General features: G+C 42.6%; 1 protein-coding gene across 1 annotated transcript in view; it reads right to left on the minus strand.

The window, feature by feature from the left end:
• The window catches only part of ice2 (interactor of little elongator complex ELL subunit 2), a 34,409-nt gene that overhangs the window by 4,744 nt on the left and 9,578 nt on the right, over positions 1-20,087 (minus strand). Inside the window, exons 9-13 of the mRNA XM_048158501.1 lie at positions 18,244-19,099; positions 17,680-17,846; positions 16,589-16,718; positions 600-684; positions 295-345 (exon numbers count right to left, since the gene is read on the minus strand). Of these exons, the coding sequence (XP_048014458.1) occupies positions 295-345; positions 600-684; positions 16,589-16,718; positions 17,680-17,846; positions 18,244-19,099 (1,289 nt within the window). The remainder of the gene's footprint in view (positions 1-294; positions 346-599; positions 685-16,588; positions 16,719-17,679; positions 17,847-18,243; positions 19,100-20,087) is intronic.

Genomic DNA, 20,087 nt, shown 5'->3' on the forward strand with positions numbered 1-20,087 from the left:
ATTTGTGTAATCATAAAATACTTTCACATATCCCAGCTTAATATGCAGAGACAACTATGTTTCAATATCTCGACCAGCCCAACACAGCACCAGTGGCTCAACCAATGGCGTGCATTTTGGGCGGGACTATCTGTTTGCCTGATCAGCGGCAGGGGGAATGTTCTTTCAGCTGGTCGGCACAGAAATTTCACTTTTATGGACGGATTGAAAGACTTATTTCACATTAGGAAATGTAAATCTTGCAAATGGTAAAGTAACAAATTTAAATGGATATAAGAAGTCAAAGAAACTCACACTGAGACTTTTTTCAGTAAGTGGTAGAGTGTGTTTAAACATCTAGTTGGCCTGAAAAAGAAATATTGAATCACATTAAATTCCATTAAAACTTGTCTGAGATATAGCCTAATATTAATGCAATATATACTTATTAATATGTTTAAATATAAAAACTAAAACAAATGAATAATACATTAAAAATAATTATATATTACAATATTTCACATAAAAATCTGTGAGAATTTGTCAAACATGCACGCAACAAAAGAAAAGGCTAAAACTTTCTGAAATCAGGGTTTTATATAGTCGAGAGATTTACTCACTTGAAGTCACAGGTGATGTGCTGAATCCAGTCGTCAGGTAACTTCTGCATCTGAGCCACTTCTGATGTGTGTGCATTGATGCGACCTACACACACAAATAGGTAGATTGCTCATTTCTCTCTCTTTTAATAGTCTATAATCTTCTACTTAACGGTCAATATCTAAAGAAGCTAAAGTCAGCGTTGTTATTGTTAACTGAAAGTACTACTACATTTTCATTAATTAAAATAAAGCTGAAATGAAATAAAAACTAAAATAGACAAAATGTTGCCTGAGCAACTAACTGAAATAAAACAAGTTTGAGCCGAACTACTAAAACTGAAATAAATTAAAGCTAAATAGAACTATTTAAAACAAAAACACTGAAAAATACAACTAAAATAACTGAAAACATAAAAATGAAAGCTAATTCAAAAGCTGCAGTGCCTTAAACCAGCTTGTAGTCCGTTTAAACTGAAGAACAAATAAATCGCTGTCCACAGGTGATGCAGAACAGAAGGACATGTATTGACCTGCAACACAAACTGTGAGAAGATGTTGCAATGACTGTTCACACATTGTCTCGTGTCTGTCTATTGTCATCTATGCCTCATAATATTTCACACTGATGTCGTTCAGAGTTCATGCCAGAAGAAAATGAACTCCACGCCCATACTTGTTCATCTGCGAATGAGAAACTCTGCTCTAGCCTTATGCCAAAGAACACAAGACGATAAGGACATGATGAAATTTCAAGTCATGAGCCATGGATGAGCCACAATTGGAGCAGTTTATATGTATTAATTAATTATTAATAAATAAAAAAATACCAATGTGTCAATAACTGATATAATTCTGATACATTTCTCTGCCGTTTGTATCACTCGGTTTGTCCGTGTTACAACGCTTTGGCTTCTTTTGAGCAAATATAAATAAATAAAAATAAACTTGGTCATATTTACCAAAATGTCAATTAATCGATATTCACACTACCACACCAATTCAGCATATTACAATGATTTCTGAAGGATCATGTGACACTGAAGACTGGAGTAATGATGATGAAAATCCAGCTTCATCACAGGAATAAGTTTTGTAACGTTCATCCTGCGTCATTCTGCGATTACAAGATGGCAACTCTGATTCTGTTCAGAGCTGTTGACATCCAGCGAGTCATTAATGATTTGTTTCTATGGCAACACTCATAACACTAAAATCCACATTGTTGCAGAAAAATACTTAATCACTATCCCTTGTGAAAAAAAGTGTGCTGAATTGTAAGAACTGCGCACTTGTAGGTAAAATTTTTTACTTAAAAAAAAAAAAAAAAAAAAAAAATTCACTTTGCAATGTCAAATTAAAAGTTTTATTTATAGGGTTAGTTCACCCAAAAATGAAAATAATGTCATTTATTACTCAACCTCATGTCGTTCCACACCCGCAAGACCTTTGTTAATCTTTGGAACACAAATTAAGATATTTTTGATAAAATCCGATGGTTCAGTGAGACCTTCATTAACAGCAAGATAATTAACGTCTCGGTTACGTATGTAACCCTCGTTCCCTGAAGGAGGGAACGGAGACGTATGTCAGTAGTGACCGACGAATTGGGATATCGCTTAGAGAGCCCTATCAGCTTCGTGTAAACTAAAACAAGCCAATGGAATTGGCGTGCGATATTTGCATAATGCGCACCGCCCCCGACAGGTGTATATAAATAGGAAGCAGATGCAATCGCACTCTGTTTTTCGCTGAGGAGACAACTGGTGTCCGCGCTACAGCGAGGGTACAGAAACTGTGGCGACGGGACGTACGTCTCCGTTCCCTCCTTCAGGGAACGAGGGTTACATACGTAACCGAGACGTTCCCTTTCAGTCGGTCACGTTCGACGTACGTCAGTAGTGACCGACGAATTGGGATCCCAACTAAAGCGCCACAGTTACGAAACCCCTTCCAGTGCCCAGCGCAAGCTCAGCCGCCCATAGCACCGGCTGACGGTGAAGGGGGCGAGCTTACACCGAGAGAGTCTACTGCTAACCACTACCCACTAAGTAACTAGACTACACTGGGGAAGCGAACCCGTAAGGGACGCTGCGGAGACCACTACCTACCCAATGGGGGAGGAGTTTACGTGGGAATACACATATGGACTGGCCCGGGGGGCAGTACGCATATGGAGTCCCTGGGATGGCTCCACCTGGTGGGGGGAGACTCATCTGACAGGTGACAGCAGAGCTGGCTCTGCTAAGGGAAAGACACGGACTCGGCCCGTAGGGAGTTTTAAACCGTGGATAATTACTCATATGGGACCGCTCACGTAGAGGGGTCACGACATATGGGCCCCAGCCAACAGACAGCGTCAGCGACGGATGTAGGCCTGGCCTCAGACACTCCGCAATGTCCGAGCCGAAGGGGGAGGCGGAGGAACTCGACAGGGTTCGCCAAGCGGGGAACTCGACTGGAGTGAAGTATGCACGTATCCGGCCAGTGGCGGGAATGGCATTGCAAGCCGACACTTAGAGCAGGTACAACACGTCTACCGACTAGTGGATGCGAGTACACGTGAAGATACTGGCTCTACACGTAGGCTATAAAACCTAGCGAACGTGTTAGGTGTCGCCCAGCCCGCAGCTCTACAAATATCTGTCAGCGAGGCGCCATGAGCCAGCGCCCAGGAAGAGGCCACCCCTCTGGTAGAGTGGGCTCTCAACCCGAGCGGGCAAGGCACGCCCTGGGATTCATACGCCAAGGCGATGGCATCCAGTGGGCCATCCTCTGCTTGGAGACAGCCTTTCCCTTCTGCTGGCCTCCGTAACAGATGAAGAGCTGATCTGAGGTCCTGAAGCTTCGCGTTCTATCCACGTAAACGCGCAGAGCGCGGACGGGACAGAGCAAAGCTAGGGCTGGGTCTGCCTCCTCCGAGGGCAGCGCTTGCAGGTTCACTACCTGATCTCTGAAGGGAGTGGTAGGAACCTTGGGCACGTATCCAGGCCGGGGTCTCAGGATGACGTGAGAATCACCGGGCCCGAATTCTAGGCACGTTTCGTCGACCGAAAATGCATGTAGATCCCCTACCCTCTTCAGGGAAGCCAATGCAACCAGAAGAACCGTCTTAAGAGACATTAGTTTCAGATCGACTGATTGCAAAGGCTCAAAGGGATGACCCCGGAGAGCTGTGAGAACCAGGGTCAAATCCCAAGAGGGTACGGAGGAAGGGCGAGGAGGATTTAATCTCCTCGCTCCCCTCAGGAATCTGACGATCAGATCGTGTTTCCCCAGGGACTTACCCTCAACTGCGTGGTGATGTGCGGCGATAGCGGCAACATACACCTTCAGGGTGGAGGGAGACAGCCTTCGCTCCAACCCTTCTTGCAGGAAGGAAAGCACGGATCCGACCGAACATGATCGGGGGTCCTCTCGGCGAGAGGCGCACCATTCGACGAACAGGTTCCACTTCAACGCATAGAGACTCCTAGTGGAAGGAGCTCTAGCGGAAGTGATGGTGTCTACAACCGCTTGCGGGAGATCACTCAGAACCTCCGCATCCCGTCCAGGGACCACACGTGGAGGTTCCATAGGTCGGGACGCGGGTGCCACAGGGTGCCCCGTCTCTGAGTCAGGAGGTCCTTCCTCAGAGGAATCGGCCAGGGAGGGGCTGTCGCGAGGAGAATGAGGTCTGAGAACCAGGTCCGAGAGGGCCAATACGGAGCCACTAACAGAACCTGCTCCCCGTCCTCCCTGACCTTGCACAGGAGTTGTGCGAGAAGGCTCACTGGGGGAAACGCATATTTGCGCAGACCCGGGGGCCAGCTGTGTGCCAGGGCATCCGTGCCGAGCGTGCCGCCGGTCAGGGAATAAAACCACTGGCAGTGGGCAGTTTCCGGGGAGGCAAACAGGTCTACCTGGGCCTCGCCGAAACGCTGCCAAATCAGCTGGACCGCCTGGGGGTGGAGCCGCCACTCGCCCGCAAGTGGAGGCTGCCGTGACAGCTCGTCGGCTGCACGGTTGAGCACACCTGGGACATGAGTGGCCCGAAGGGACCTCAGATACTTCTGACTCCACAACAAGAGATGGCGGGCGAGTTGCGACATGCGACGGGAGCGTAGACCACCTTGACGGTTGATGTACGCAACGGCCGCAGTGCTGTCTGAGCGGACTAGAACGTGCTTGCCTGACAACAGCTTCTTGAAGCGGGCCAGCGCAAGACGTACCGCTAGCAACTCGAGGCAATTGATATGCCAATGCAGCTGAGGCCCCGTCCAAAGACCTGCCACTGCATGCCCGTTGTACGTGGCCCCCCATCCCGTGGCAGAGGCATCTGTGGAGACCACAGCGTGCCTGGACACTTGTTCGAGGGGTACTCCGGCCCGCAGGAACGAAGGGTCCGACCACCGGACAAGGGTGCGACAGCAGCTCGGTGTCACGGGGACACGGAGCGTGCCGCACTGCCACGCCCATCTCGGGACCCGGCCGCGGAGCCAGTGTTGAAGCGGTCTCATATGAAGCAATCCGAGCGGCGTGACCGCAGCTGCAGATGCCATATGCCCCAGGAGCCTCTGAAAATCTTTCAGTGGAACCGCTGTCCTGCGCTTGAGCGAACTCAGGCAGTTCAACACCGACTGGACGCGCGCCTCGGTGAGACCGAGATAAGAGATCCTCTGCCCAGGGGCGAGTTTGCTCTTGTCCCAGTTGACCCGAAGACCCAACCGGCTGAGGTGAGCTAAAACCATGTCCCTGTGTTCGCACAACTGCTCTCGCGAGCTGGCCAGGATCAGCCAGTCGTCGAGATAGTTGAGAATACGAACGCCCTGTTCCTTGAGGGGAACAATGGCCGCCTCCGCAACCTTCGTAAAGACGCGGGGTGACAGGGCCAGCCCGAAGGGTAGGACTTTGTACTGATATGCCCGACCCTCGAACGCAAACCGGAGGAAGGGTCTGTGTCGAGGCAGAATCGAGACATGAAAGTACGCGTCCTTCAGGTCTATTGCTGCAAACCAATCCCGGGGACGGACGCATTCGAAAATGCGTTTCTGCGTGAGCATCTTGAATGGCATCTTGTGAAGATACCGGTTCAGGACGCGCAGATGTGGGAGAGCAGATGGAATACTCTCCCGAAGGGCAGGAACCTTCCGCTCCAGGTTGGGCTGGGCACCACGTCCGCGACCGGCACCCTGCTGTTTGGCTGGTGTAGGCTGCTGTTTTGCCGACTTAGCAGGGGCGGAGGCAGACGCAGGCGGGCGCCCTCGGCGACGAGCGGGCTGAGGCTGAGCCGCGGGCGGCTGGGTGGAGGCAGCAGCGGACCGCCGTGGCATGACCTGTCTGATAGCCTCAGCCTGCTTCTGTGCAGCGGAGAACTGTTGGGCACAGCTCTCCACCGCGTCGCCGAAAAGGCCGACCGGAGACACGGGGGAATCCAGGAACCGATGTTTGTCGGTCTCCCTCATGTCTGCCAAGGCCAGCCAGAGGTGGCGTTGCTGGACTACCAAAGTAGACATCGCCTGGCCAACAGAACGCGCTGTCACCTTCGTTGCCCGGAGGGCAAGGTCAGTGGCAGCGCGCAGCTCCCCAAGCAGCTGTTGGTCAGGACCTTCCTGGGGCAACTCCAACAGCGCTTTTGCCTGGTAAACCTGCAAAAGGGCCATCGCGTGCAGGGCGGAGGCAGCCTGCCCACAGGCACTGTAAGCTCTCTCAGTCAGAATTTACAGGCCCGGGACGGGAGACGCGGCTCACCGCGCCAGCCAGCGGCCGTTGGACACAACTGCATCGCAACAGACCGCTCGACTGGCGGGATCCTCACGTATCCCCTGGCTTCCCCGCCGTCCAGGGAGGTGAAGGCGGACGAGGGACCAGGCCCTGTACGAGCCCTATACGGAGCTTGCCAAGACCTGGTCACCTCATCGTGTACTTCCGGGAAGAAAGGCATTGGGGTGGGACGCTGGGTTTGACCAGCGCGACCCCCCCCCAAGTACCAATCGTCCAACCGAGATGGGCCGGGACAGGGTGGAGGGTTCCACTCAAGCCCGACGCACAAGGCGGCCCGGGAGAGCACAGCCGTGAGCTCGGGATCTGATTCGGGCAACGCTACCGTCCCGGGCGGCAGCGCGTCCGGATCTTCCTCCCCCGAGGACTCAGGCTCACCTTCCGATGCAGCGGTCGACATCCGATCCGCCGCCGGCACACCAAAGGTAACGGCTGGACAGTCCGTAGAGGGCCCAGCGGAAACCAACGGTGGCACGATGGGTTGCGGTGCTGATGAGGCGGCAGGGGCCCGAGGAGCGTTTCCGCTCGGCGGGGAAGCCCTGACCGTAATCCTCAGGTCACCCTTCCTATACACCGCCGAACCGTCATTCCGGCCCGGGCCGGAAAAAACGGTCGAACGGGGCACAGGGGAGGGGACCCCCGCTTCCTGAGACTTCAGGAAGGAGAGTCTCGACCTCAGCACCGCGATAGTCATGTTCCCGCAATGGGAACATGAACCATTCACAAAAGCTGCTTCAGCGTGCTGAATGCCCAAACACGAGATGCAACGATTGTGCCCATCAGCAGGGACCAGGGAACGACCGCACCCATTAACGCACAGACGAAATGACATACTGTCAGGGTTCGTCTGTAAAGCTCTTTTAGAAGGGGAAAACAGTCAACTCGCTCGTGCCGAAGCACACAGGGAGTGACGCGATGTGCCAGGTACACCACTTCCTGGACACACCGAGGAACCGGCCCAAATCGCAACACACTTCACTCTTAGGCGTGTGCTGTGAAAACAGCAGTTGAGAGCTATAGCTCGGATCCTCGGGAGCTCGCGACCTCGCTGTAGCACCGTTACACCGGCACACACGGCTTGCTGTGAATCCTCTTCGAGGCAGTTTAATTCACACAAAACAGTCTTCTTAAACAGGACACCACTGAATGGCTCCGAAGCGAAAGACAGAGTGCGATTGCATCTGCTTCCTATTTATATACACCTGTCGGGGGCGGTGCGCATTATGCAAATATCGCACGCCAATTCCATTGGCTTGTTTTAGTTTACACGAAGCTGATAGGGCTCTCTAAGCGATATCCCAATTCGTCGGTCACTACTGACGTACGTCGAACGTGACCGACTGAAAGGGAACTACTTTCAATGCCCAGAAAGGAACTAAAGACATATTTAAAACAGTTCATGTGACTACAGTGGTTCAAACTTAATGAATCTTTTGTATCGAATCAGTGGTTTGGAACTGCCAAAGTCATGATGTGATTTCAGTAAACGAAGCTTCAATACTTAAGTGTTTCGAAATTGCAATGGTTCACCACTGGGGGGCGTGACTTTGGCAGTTTGATATACACTCCGAACCACTGATTCAAAACAAAAGATTCGTAAAGCTTCGTAGCTTCATGAAGCAGTGTTTTGAAATCAGCCATCACTAGATATTGTTGAATAAAGTCATTATTTTGTTTTTTTGGTGCACAAAATGTATTCTCGTCACTTTTATAACATTAAGGTTGAACGATAGTCACATGAACTGTTTTAAATATGTCTTTAGTAGCTTTCTGGACATTGAAAGTGTTAATTATCTTGCTGTCAATGGAGGCCTCATTGAGCCATTGGATTTGATCAAAAATATCTTAATTTGTGTTCTGAAGATGAACGAAGGTCTTACAGGTGTGAAACGACATGAGGGTGAGTAATTAATGACAGAATTTTCATTTTTTTGGATGAACTAACCCTTTAAAATACATTTTAAATTAAAAAAAAGTTAAATATTTAAAAATATTTGTAATGTATTTAAAATATTAAATAAATACATATTTAATACATATTTAATAAATATTTAAAATATGTTAAATGGTCATGATTTAAAGAAGCGCTCTTATTTTGACGTGTTGACTACATACTAAAGCACAGGTAAAGTACTTTTAATTTTAACTGTAGTGTGTTATCCAATATTACATTTAAAGTTAATATTACATGCACTAATATTAAATGCACTAAATTGCAACATCATCATCCCAAATACTTTAGATTTTCCCAGCAAAATCATGCTTCACATAAAAAGGTTAGACTTTTATAGACAACCTAGGAAGTCGGGGAAGGTCTCGTTTTTTAAGTTTCGTTACAAGCTGTTCATACATTGGCAATACTAAAAGTGTTTCACTTGAATTAAATTTAAACTATAAATGACATGCAATAAAGTGTCTGAAACATTACATTCAGTTTGCACTATTATACTGCACTAAGTATATTCTTTTGAAGTATATTATTATTATTATTTTTTTTTTTTTTTAGAAGTATGCTAAAGTATCCTTTTTCACAAGGGATATTATTTCACCACCATATGCTCTTGCAAAGTATTTAAGAACACATGAAGTGTACCAAGTAAAACTAGATATAATAAAATAGTGCTTAAAACAGAAATGTGTAGAAGTACTAATCGTTCCAGCTGTAAATACATTCCTGGGCAATATAAATAGGCCAAGCCCAAAATGGCTGAACACTATACTTTTAATTGTCTTAACTACAAATTATTGGTCAGGAAATTAGCAAGATTTAAGCAAATGCACAACTTAAAAAGCCATTGCTGTTTAAGAAAAACATCAAAGGCAGAAGTTGTGTGTGGAGTGATAAATCACAATGAGACCCGAGTTGCATGGTGATGCTGCAGAGTGGTGCCTTCTAATATCTGCTGACAAATATAATAATAAATGCACCTCTACCACAGTGAAGCATGGAGGAAGTGTGTCATTGTGTGGGGAGCCTTTTTTTGCTGCTGCTATTGGTGAGCTACTTCACCGTGAAAAGCATTTAATTGTTTGGAGCACAGGAGAATGTTGCAGAATGGCTTGCATCCCACAAATGAAAAGTTGTTTTCTAAAGAGGAATGAGCAGATGTCATTTTCCAACAAGACAATGCTCCTGTCCAAATTACAAAGTAGTAGCTTGAGAACAAGTGCACCAGGCTCAACAGTGTCATTTTGGCTGCGTGAGATTCTCCTGCTTTGTTGTTGTTGAGCAACCAAAGCGCGAACTGTTAAAGCTCCACCCTCTCATGGAAAGCGGGCCAGGAGCAGCAGCTCATTTGCATTTAAAGGGACACACACACAAATGGCGTGTTTTTGCTCACACCCAAATAGGGGCAAATTTGACTAGCTATTAAAAAAAACAGCTATAATCTGTGGGGTATTTTGAGCTGAAACTTATCAGGCACATTCTGGGGACACCAGAGACTTATATTATATCCTGTGAAAGGGTCTCCTTTAAAGAAAACAGAGGGGAAGGCAGTTCAGTGCTAAGCTACTTTATCTACAATATTTGTTTTAATTTCCTGACCAGTGATTTGTGATTAACATGGTTAAGATCATTAAAAGACCACTAAATATTTTGCCATTTCTTGGCCCATTATTATTTTTTTGCTTAGGAGTGTATGTACAGACTCATCGCTGTGATATCAGCCCATTCTGTTATCACTAGGGCTGGATCCTGGACTAGACCCAAAGAAAAGATTAGATTCCTTTAATAAGCCAAGAAGAATCTCTAAAGCAAACGATATGCCAAGAGCGAGGCTCTTCTGCATTCTTCTGTGATTCTAAGTTATTTCTTCCTAGAGGCACAGACTGTTGTCATGCATATTTTACTGGCATTCTTGGTGTCACTGTGAATGTTTTAAGTGGATACAAACATCACAGATCTATCTAAATACATGCATTTTGCTAAACTCTCCAAACTTCAGTGGTCAGAAAAGGAGTATCTTTTCCTCTTTTTCCTCTGATGGTGAAACCCAAGTATCCCTACACCCACACTTGACTTGTCATACATACAGTTGCATTCTTCTACAGCCATTTCAAAGTTGCAATGTTGGTTGCTATGGCAACTCTGACTCAAAACAATGAGTCATGAGTCATGAGAGAGGCATGCTGGGAGTTTGCGGGAAGTTCACTTCTGTGCTGACTCCCTTATTAACAAAACTTACACTTGAGAAAATACATGGCTACTTATGCCTGTCTGAATTTGCTTAATTCAAAAAATTTTATTTTAATTTCCCTGATGGCATTTTGCAGGGTGATGCAACTAATATTTGTCAGTCGTGTGATTTACACTTAAATGGTTTTTAAAAAATAGGGTTTTTTCAATTAAAGGTACCATTTCGCACGTCCTGATATTGCTGAGTTAGATGCGTTCCTGGGTCAACATATCTTGTTGATCCTGGAAAAACATTCTAGTCTGAAAATTTAGTCTTAACCCCATTCCTACCCCTAAACCTAACCCTACCCATAAGTTATCCCAAAAATCAGAGGGAAATGATAGATGATTAACACTGATGTAGAATCACCAATTCACGATTTTAAGCCTAAACTTGACATAATCTGAAAACTTGTCCCTCAAATCTGATTGGTTGATTTGAATGTTGTTCCAGGATCAGGCCCGGTACTAGGCTTGCTTGACTGGGGGGGCAATCACAAATTTTGGTAAGGCAGCATTTTCTAGGCTAATATTCATAGCTAACTTTTTGTTTTTTTGATTCATCAAGAATCCTCTTGTGGCTAACAAGTTATAGGCTATAGCCTAATTTGTACTGGCTATGTAGGCCATGTGAATTATTTATGGACATAATAAGGGGCGGAGCCAGACATTGTAAACATTCGGGGCTTAACCGAAATCTATATTTGTCCAATGACATTTTAATTTACTGACATGAAAGGAGCGTTTTTTGTAGTATTCTTGGTTAAAGTTCATAAAATGTACATTATATACCATCATCTAGGGGGGTCCGGGGGCATGCCCCCCGGTAAGAATTTTTTGTGTATTTTAAGGTTAAATGCATCAGTCTGGTGCACTTTGGAAGCTCAAAACTGAGAGCTTCAACCCATGTACAGAGTGCAAATGGAACAAAGAAACAGCATTGACTTGTACCTGGTCATGAAAGAGGGCTCAAACATCTTTTTATTTGTGATATAGAGTCTCAGTCTACATTGTATTTTCGGATGCACACTTCTCTTTAAAACACGCAGCACAGAAACCTCAAACCTGAAAGATTCAGGGCTTCTGGAAAAACATTTGGGGTTCCAGCCCCCTTAGCCCACCCCTAGCGCCGCCCCTGGATATAATGTTCAAATTATTCATTGTTAACGAAATTACTGAGGAAATGTTCACTGACAGCTATCTCAGCATGCAGAAAATATGTTCGGCTGATGCAGATGTGATCCTCATTGTGATATTTTTTTTAGGCTACTTGCTTGAAGATTAGGTGTACACTTGTTTTCGACGTGTTTTCTGATTAATGTTCGTTACTTCCCAGTTCGCATGTTTTTGGATTTTAAGTCCATTTTTGTGAGATTAAATATCATTATAAGCATAATATTCACTTTTTTTTCTGTGGTTAAAGTGGCCGATCCTTATTCAATAGATAAGACGTTTTTAATGTTTATGTAGGCTTATTCATTTTTATTGTTGGCTGCACATTTTTGGGGGGGCACAAGGAAATTCTGGGGGGGCAATGCCCCCCCCCCTAGCCCCCCCTAGACCCGGCCCTGTCCAGGATCAACAAAAATTTTGACCCAGGAACATGTTGAACTCAGCAATATCAGGTTATGCTACCATTTCAGCCATTGTAGCAAAGTAGATTCAAGTAAGAAGTAAAATACAGTCAATTTTAAAATATTTTGTCTTGCTTTATAAAACAAATAATAAAAAAATGAACCAATATGATAAAATAATAAGCAGCACTTTTTGCCTACATATATTTTCACTACAACTTTTAAAGCAAATCAAATTAAAATGCTTTAATTTGATTTGAAGATGTAAACAACTCACTGAATCTATTATGAATTGATTCATCCAAATGTTTACCTACATATATTTTTGCTTCGTTTTAAAGCATGATTTTTTATTTTTATTTGATTTGATAATGCAAACAAATCACTGAATCAGTTGAATTAGTTATAAATTGATTAACTGAAACGGTCTGAACAGATTCACAGAAATGATTAAAGGTATTAGTTAACCCAAAAAATGAAAATTCTGTCATTAATTACTCACCCTCATGTCATTCCAAACTCGTAAGACTTTTATTCATCTTCGAAACATGGATGAAGATCTTTTTAATGAAATCAGAGCTTTCTGTCCCTCTGTTGACAGCTACGCAACTGACACTTTCAAGCCCCAGAAAGGTAGTAAAGGCATCATTAAAGTAATCCATGTGACTCCAGTAGTTTAACCCTCTGGAGTCTGAGGCTGATTTGGGGCCTGGAGAAGTTTTGACATGCCCTGACATTTGTGCTTTTTTCAGTTGTTCATAAACATATTAATGACACAAGTGTCATTACACTGTATTCAGCACAAACTAGGCTACCATAATATGTGAGGAACATGTGTGTACATGTTTGTGTTTTTGAAGGAATAACGTTTATGCGTGGTTACTGAAAAAACAAAAAACTTAAGTCACTGATATAAGGCCAATAAAAGTATATTAAATCTGTGTTCACAAGACTTTTGGGTATTGAAGGTTGTAGACTAGAGTTTTTGCTTCAAAATTATGTAAAAATTATGCTGACTACTCTTTCATTTATAACAATATACTGATTTAGTTTTTGTAAGACACTTTTTGCCAAGAAACACAGTATGCGAGGAGGCGTGAATCTCCATGAATAATGGCTCATTCTCACCTGTGAAGACAAAAGAATTGAATAGTAATGACCTGAAAAGACTTGCATATTAATGAGGCATTTCAGTCAGGTAGGCTGTGAAAAAAAACTTCTGTGATGTCTCAAGCTCATCATGGTATATGAAACATACAGAAAAAATTTATTACAATATAAAATAATGGTTTTATATTATACTTTAAAATATAATGTATTTCTGTGATGCAAAGAGTCTGAATATAGGCTTTTAGTTTAAAAGCATGCACATTTGGAGAAATATAGGATTCTCATATGTTTATGTCAATTTTCTATACAGAGGAGTTATTTTTTATTTAATATTCATTGTTATCTCTATGAGCGCTGGTGTTTGCAATTCATACTGCAGCCGGAGGGCGCTCTGTGCATTTTAGTCCACAAATTCACCTAAGAAGAAGACGATATTCCATGAATGGTGTTTACCAATTCATACTACAGCCGGAGGGCGCTAAAGAAACAAAAACTCACTTAAAACTTATCAATAGAAGAAAACAAACAGGAATTTACTGAATGTCTTCCAGAGATCGCTAACCATGGCTTTTTCATCCAGATAAACAATTTTCAAGGCAATAAATACACGATTGAGATGATGAATGCATGTGTTGTCTCTGAATTTGCCTGTGAATAGCGCTGGCTCCGTGGGTGTGGCCGCATTAGTGGGTAATGAGCTGAATCACGGACTTCTGACATGGCTCTCTTTTCATACAGATTACATAAACACAGAATGTTTGTTTTCGATTTGACTTGCACGATTTAAAACCTGACATTTCAACGTTTTGTTAGACATAAGTATGAATTTTTTGTGATTAGTATTCACTAAGTTACACTTCATTTTCTGAGAACTATCAGATTGGACTTCGTTCAGAGGGAGATGAGAGATCACGCATCATGTTAGTTTTCTTTATTTTACAAAAAGCACAACATTTTGTTTTTACTCTGAGTGTATACAAATAAAAGGAGATATTCTATAGTTTCAATTGATGTATTACTTATGTCTCTATGACAAAAAATGACAGAGTATTTTAAGTCTGTTTTGCTGCAATGTGAAAAAAAACCTGCAAAACGCGCCGGCGCGTTTTTAGACCTCAGAGTGTTAACCTCAATTTTATGAAGGCACACGAGTGCTTTGTTTGCACAAAAAAAAAAAAAAAAAAAAAAGATTTACCACTTTATTTACAAAGTATTAATCTCCTACGCGGGAGCAGGCGTTGTTACATGAACGCACAGAGGAGATTAATGTTTTGTAAATAAAGTGGTAAATTAGTTTTTTTTGCGCAAATTAAGCACTCATGTTGCTTCATAAAATGGAGATTAAACCACTGTAGTCACATGGATTGCTTGAAAGTGGTAGTTGCGTAGGCTGTCAATTGAGGGACATAAAGCTCTCAGATTTCATCAAAAAAATCTTCATTTGTGTTCTGAAGTTGAACGAAAGTCTTATGGTGCGTTCACACCAGATGCGAATGAACCGTTAAAGGTGCCCTAGAACTTCTTTTTAAAAGATGTAATATAAGTCTAAGGTGTCCCCTGAATGTGTCTGTGAAGTTTCAGCTCAAAATACCCCATAGATTTTTTTTAATTCATTTTTTTAACTGCCTATTTTGGGGCATCATTAACTATGCACCGATATATAGGTTGCGGCCCCTTTAAATCTCCCGCTCCCCGCCCACAGAGCTCGCGCTTGCCTTGAACAGCATAAACACAGTTCACACAGCTAATATAACCCTCAAAATGGATCTTTACAAGATGTTCATCATGCATGCTGCTTGCATACATCGGATCATGTAAGTATAGTATTTATTTGGATGTATTACATTTGATTCTGAATGAGTTTGAGGCTATGCTGCGTGGCTAAAGCTAACATTACACACTGTTGGAGAGATTTATAAAGAATGAAGTTGTGTTTATGCATTATACAGACTGCAAGTGTTTAAAAATGAAAATAGCGACGGCTCTTGTCTCCGTGAATACAGTAAGAAACGATGGTAACTTTAACCACATTTAACAGTACATTAGCAACATGCTAACGAAACATTTAGAAAGACAATTCACAAATATCACTAAAAATATCATGTTATCATGGATCATGTCAGTTATTATCGCTCCTATTATCTGCCATTTTTCGCTATTGTTCTTGCTTGCTTACCTAGTCTGATGATTCAGCTGTGCACAGATCCAGACGTTCTGCTCTTGTCTAATGGCTTGAACATGGGCTGGCATATGCAAATATTGGGGGCGTACATCCCGACTGTTACGTAACAGTCGGTGTTATGTTGAGATTCGCCTGTTCTTCGGAGGTCTTTTAAACAAATGAGATTTATATAAGAAGGAGGAAATTCAGTGTATGTCTTTTCCATGTACTGAACTCTTGTTATTCAACTATGCCAATATAAATTCAATATTGAATTCTAGGGCACCTTTAAGCATGAGTGATTTACATTTTAAGTCAATGCAAAGACATCCTGTGGCGCGTTTCGCGCAAATTGAGCATTTCGGGCAATTTGTGCGAGTTGAAAAATCTTAACTTTGGCAAATATTGGCACCACGTTAACCAATTAGGAGCTTGCTCTAGTAGTGACATGATTACGACGTAGCGAGCGGAGGCAGAAATGCGAAACAACAATGGACAAAATCATCGTCGCTATATGTGGATACCCTGCGCTGTACAATAGATCTTTGTACTTTTATAGAAATAGGAATAAAAAGGATCTTGCTTGGAAGAAAGTGAGTGAGGAAGTCGGACAATCTGGTAAGTTGTAAAAAACGCTCTTTACTCAATTTGAGCTATACATATACACATATTGAGACTACAAGCTAGCTAAAGCCGGCAAATTGAGCTTATTCGCCATATTTTACAACTACTTTCCCGCTGACGAGTTGATGCGTTTATTCAGTGGAAGTGTGCAGAAAGAAGTGGAAGAGTCTGAAGCCCCTCCCATGACGCAAATTCACGTCTGTTGTGAAGTGAATTTCCTTTGTGAATGAAGCGAATTTCTCGCGCAAATTAAGCGAGTAAACTCAAAATATTCAAGCGTCCAACTACGTGCAAATAGCACGATTTATTCATATAAGTCGCGTGTGGTGTGAACGCCCCATTACAAGTTTGGAACAACATGAGGGTGAGTAGTTAGTGACAGAATTTTCATTTTTGGGTGAATTAACCCTTTAAAACTCAAACATTTTTGCTACTGAAGTTAAAGACTCGTTATAATGCTCTCATACTACATATGACTCAGGTGACATTTGAATTAAACAGATTCATGACAGATTCAAGATAAAAGTCATGACTTTTCATGACTGCTAAAGTAAAAAAACAAAACAACAACAACAAAAACAACAGATTCCATCAAGTCTCTTACTTATGAAAGACACGGTACTGGAGTGAAGAAGTTTCTCGGCCCACAGCTGACAGGCCTCCGTGTGGGTCAGACTCTCGGCTCCGTAGCACAGCTGATACTCCAGCTTTGGTAAAACATGCACTGGGACGGCCTAAATAAAACCAGACTCAATCATTATCCACTCAAATGGCAGTTATGAGTCACTACACTCTATAAACTGATGCAGAAGAGCATTTTTTTTCAGGACAAGCAGTTTTGACCTACGTTTGTGAACCACTGACTGGAAAGAATCTGTTAATACACTGATAAGACTTAAAAGTTGACTCTACAGCTCCGCACAGGAAAGCAGACCGTTTAAACAAAGGGAGTGGGGGACATTACTCAACCATGCTTAAAATATAAAGAATAATGCCTGGCATGTTGACATACTAACTCAAATCCAAAAAGTCAATAAAAGTTTGCGACAAATCACTGACGAAAATGATAATAATAAGATACAATCAAACCAAATTTTTTTCAGACACCTTGAACATTTAATTCAATAATACGTTTTATTCTCTATAGTTTAAAAAAGTGGTAATAAAATATGACAAGATCTCAGAGTTAAACTGTGTCAGAAAAAAATAATCTTAATTATGTCAGATAACACTTAGTTCACCCAAAAATGAAAATTTGATGTTTATCTGTATAAGCAAAACATGGTCAGGTCAAAGTGTCTGAATTTCTGGTTCCAAATTTTTATCAATATTATACCCCAAAAAAATTGAAGAATTTTTGGGTATAATATGTCACAGTTTACTTTATTTTGCTATCCTCACTTACATAAATGAACTAAAGTGTCCTGCACCAACTAGTAAAAATATATTAAAAAATGTCTGAATAATTTTTGGTTTGATTATTTATTGTGACTGTTTGCACAGGAACTTATGAGTCTGATGATGTTTGAAACTCTTGGGGTGTAAGGCAAGGCAAGGCAATTTTATGTATACAGCAATACAATTTCATATACAATGGTAATGGCAATTGTAATGGTATCCTTCAACCTGGGCAAATAAAGCAACATTTTCACAAAAGGTGTATTGTATTTGTGTATTAGCATGGGTCCACCTCACCCTGAAGGTCTTTTTGTCATGTCTCGGGTGAGCGATGTCCACACTGCTGCGCACCATGAGCAGAATGTCCAGCAGGCTGTAGAGTTTGTACAGAACACTGCCCTCTGCTGGAGGATCATAGTCCATCTCATCCTCAGCACTGACCTGAAGATCCTCCCTCAGAAGACCTGTGATAGATAGATAGATAGATAGATAGATAGATAGATAGATAGATAGATAGATAGATAGATAGATAGATAGATAGATAGATAGATAGATAGATAGATAGATAGATAGATAGATAGATAGATAGATAGATAGATAGATAGACAGACAGACAGATAGATAGATAGATAGATAGATAGATAGATAGATAGATAGATAGATAGATAGACATTTAGTGCAAGAAATTGACTAATTTGGGCTTAAAATGCTAAAAATATAAAATATGGCCCCTTTAGATCCTAGTGATATTATTAAATCACGTTTAAAAGGACATTTGAATAACCCCACAAAATGTAATCTGAGCACAATTTCACTACACTTAACGTAGCCTTTGACTGAGATGGTGTTTTAAGCACTAACGTTTTCTTTGAGGGGCTACCAGCACAGGAACGGCAGCAGGCAGTGTGGCGTCCTCTCCCTGTCCCTGTCCCTCTCTGGACTCTAGGTACGAGGTCACACACTGTTTGACCAGGGAGTGTGTTTTCGGTTCTGGAGGTTTATCTTCTGGGACAGGCGGTTTCACAGCCTCCTGGTTCTTGCTAGGCGTGGATTTCAGCATGGCGTCCTGCATCCGCAAAATCTGTCCGAGCTGATCGCACTCGCTGGATATTCTTGGTCTTTTGATGCCCTTCTTTGTTCCTTTGCCCAGAGGGTTTGTGGTGCTTGGTGTTGCAAGGTCGGGTGCTTGGGGGGAGGACGTCTCACCTGGTATCACCTGGATTTGAAGTCTCTGCGGGGAGACAATGTGATCTATAACTAGTCGTTCTTCATCAGAATCGGAAACCTGGTCCAATTTGTCTTCCATCATCTGTCTAGGCCGCTTGGTGGGAGGACATTTAACAGAAGACACTTTTGAATCTTCACTCGCACTTTCCTTTTCGGAAACGACACTTTCATCCATTGCACCTTTTTCTCCGTCAGCCAAAGATGAGTTTGTTTCTCCTTGTTCCTGAGCCATGGTCAACTCAAGGGGTTCTGTGGGAGTGTTTTGAGACACTGAAGTGTGCTCTGTTGTACCAAAAGAGTCTGTCTGTTTCTTGGGGTTTGGGATAAGTTGAGATGGATTTGTACAAGTTGTTTTTGGTTCATTCTGTTCTTTCACTTTCACTTTCTTACTGGGCTTGTAGGACTCCCCAAATGACTCCAAGTCTGTTAGATCAGTCTCAAAATCCATTCCAGCATCATCAACTGAAACCACATTCCTGGAGATTTTGTCCTGGGCAGAGTAAAGAAAAGTAAATATTATTTACAATGCAACATATTTATACTTTAAAGGTGCACTAGATTATGTTTTTAAAAGATGTAATATAAGTCTAAGGTGTCCCCTGTATGTGTCTGTGAAGTTTCAGCTCAAAATACCCCATAGATTTTTTTTTATTAATTTTTTTAACTGCCTATTTTGGGGCATCATTATAAACGCGCCAATTTATGCTGCGGCCCCTTTAAATCCCGTGCTCTCCGCCCACAGAGCTCGTGCTTGCCTTAAACAGTGCCGTAACAAAGTTTACACAGCTAATATAACCCTCAAAATGGATCTTTACAAAGTGTTCGTCATGCATGCGTCGGATTATGTGAGTATAGTATACTGTTATATTGTTTACATTGATTCTGAATGAGTTTGAGGCTGTGCTGCGTGGCTAAAACAAACATTACACACTGGAGAGATTTATAAAGAATGAAGTTGTGTTTATGAATTATACAGACTGCAAGTGTTTGAAAATGGAAATAGCGACGGCTCTTGTCTCCGTGAATACAGTAAGAAATGATGGTAACTTTAACCACATTTAACAGTACATTAGCAACATGCTAACAAAACATTTAGAAAGACAATTTACAAATATCACTAAAAATATCATGATATCATGGATCATGTCAGTTATTATTGCTCCATCTGCCATTTTTCGCTGTTGTTCTTGCTTATCTAGTCTGTTGATTCAGCTATGCACATCCAGACGTTTTGCCCTTGTCTAATGCCTTTCATAATGATAATGTTGGGACTGTGGGCTGGCATATGCAAATATTGGGGGCGTACATATTAATGATCCCGACTGTTACGTAACAGTCAGTGTTATGTTGAGATTCGCCTGTTCTTCGGAGGTCTTTTAAACAAATGAGATTTATATAAGAAGGAGGAAACAATGGAGTTTGAGACTCACTGTATGTCATTTCCATGTACTGAACTCTTGTTATTCAACTATGGCAAG

The sequence above is a fragment of the Megalobrama amblycephala genome, linkage group LG15 (assembly GCF_018812025.1).
Source record: "Megalobrama amblycephala isolate DHTTF-2021 linkage group LG15, ASM1881202v1, whole genome shotgun sequence".
Lineage (NCBI taxonomy): Eukaryota > Metazoa > Chordata > Actinopteri > Cypriniformes > Xenocyprididae > Megalobrama > Megalobrama amblycephala.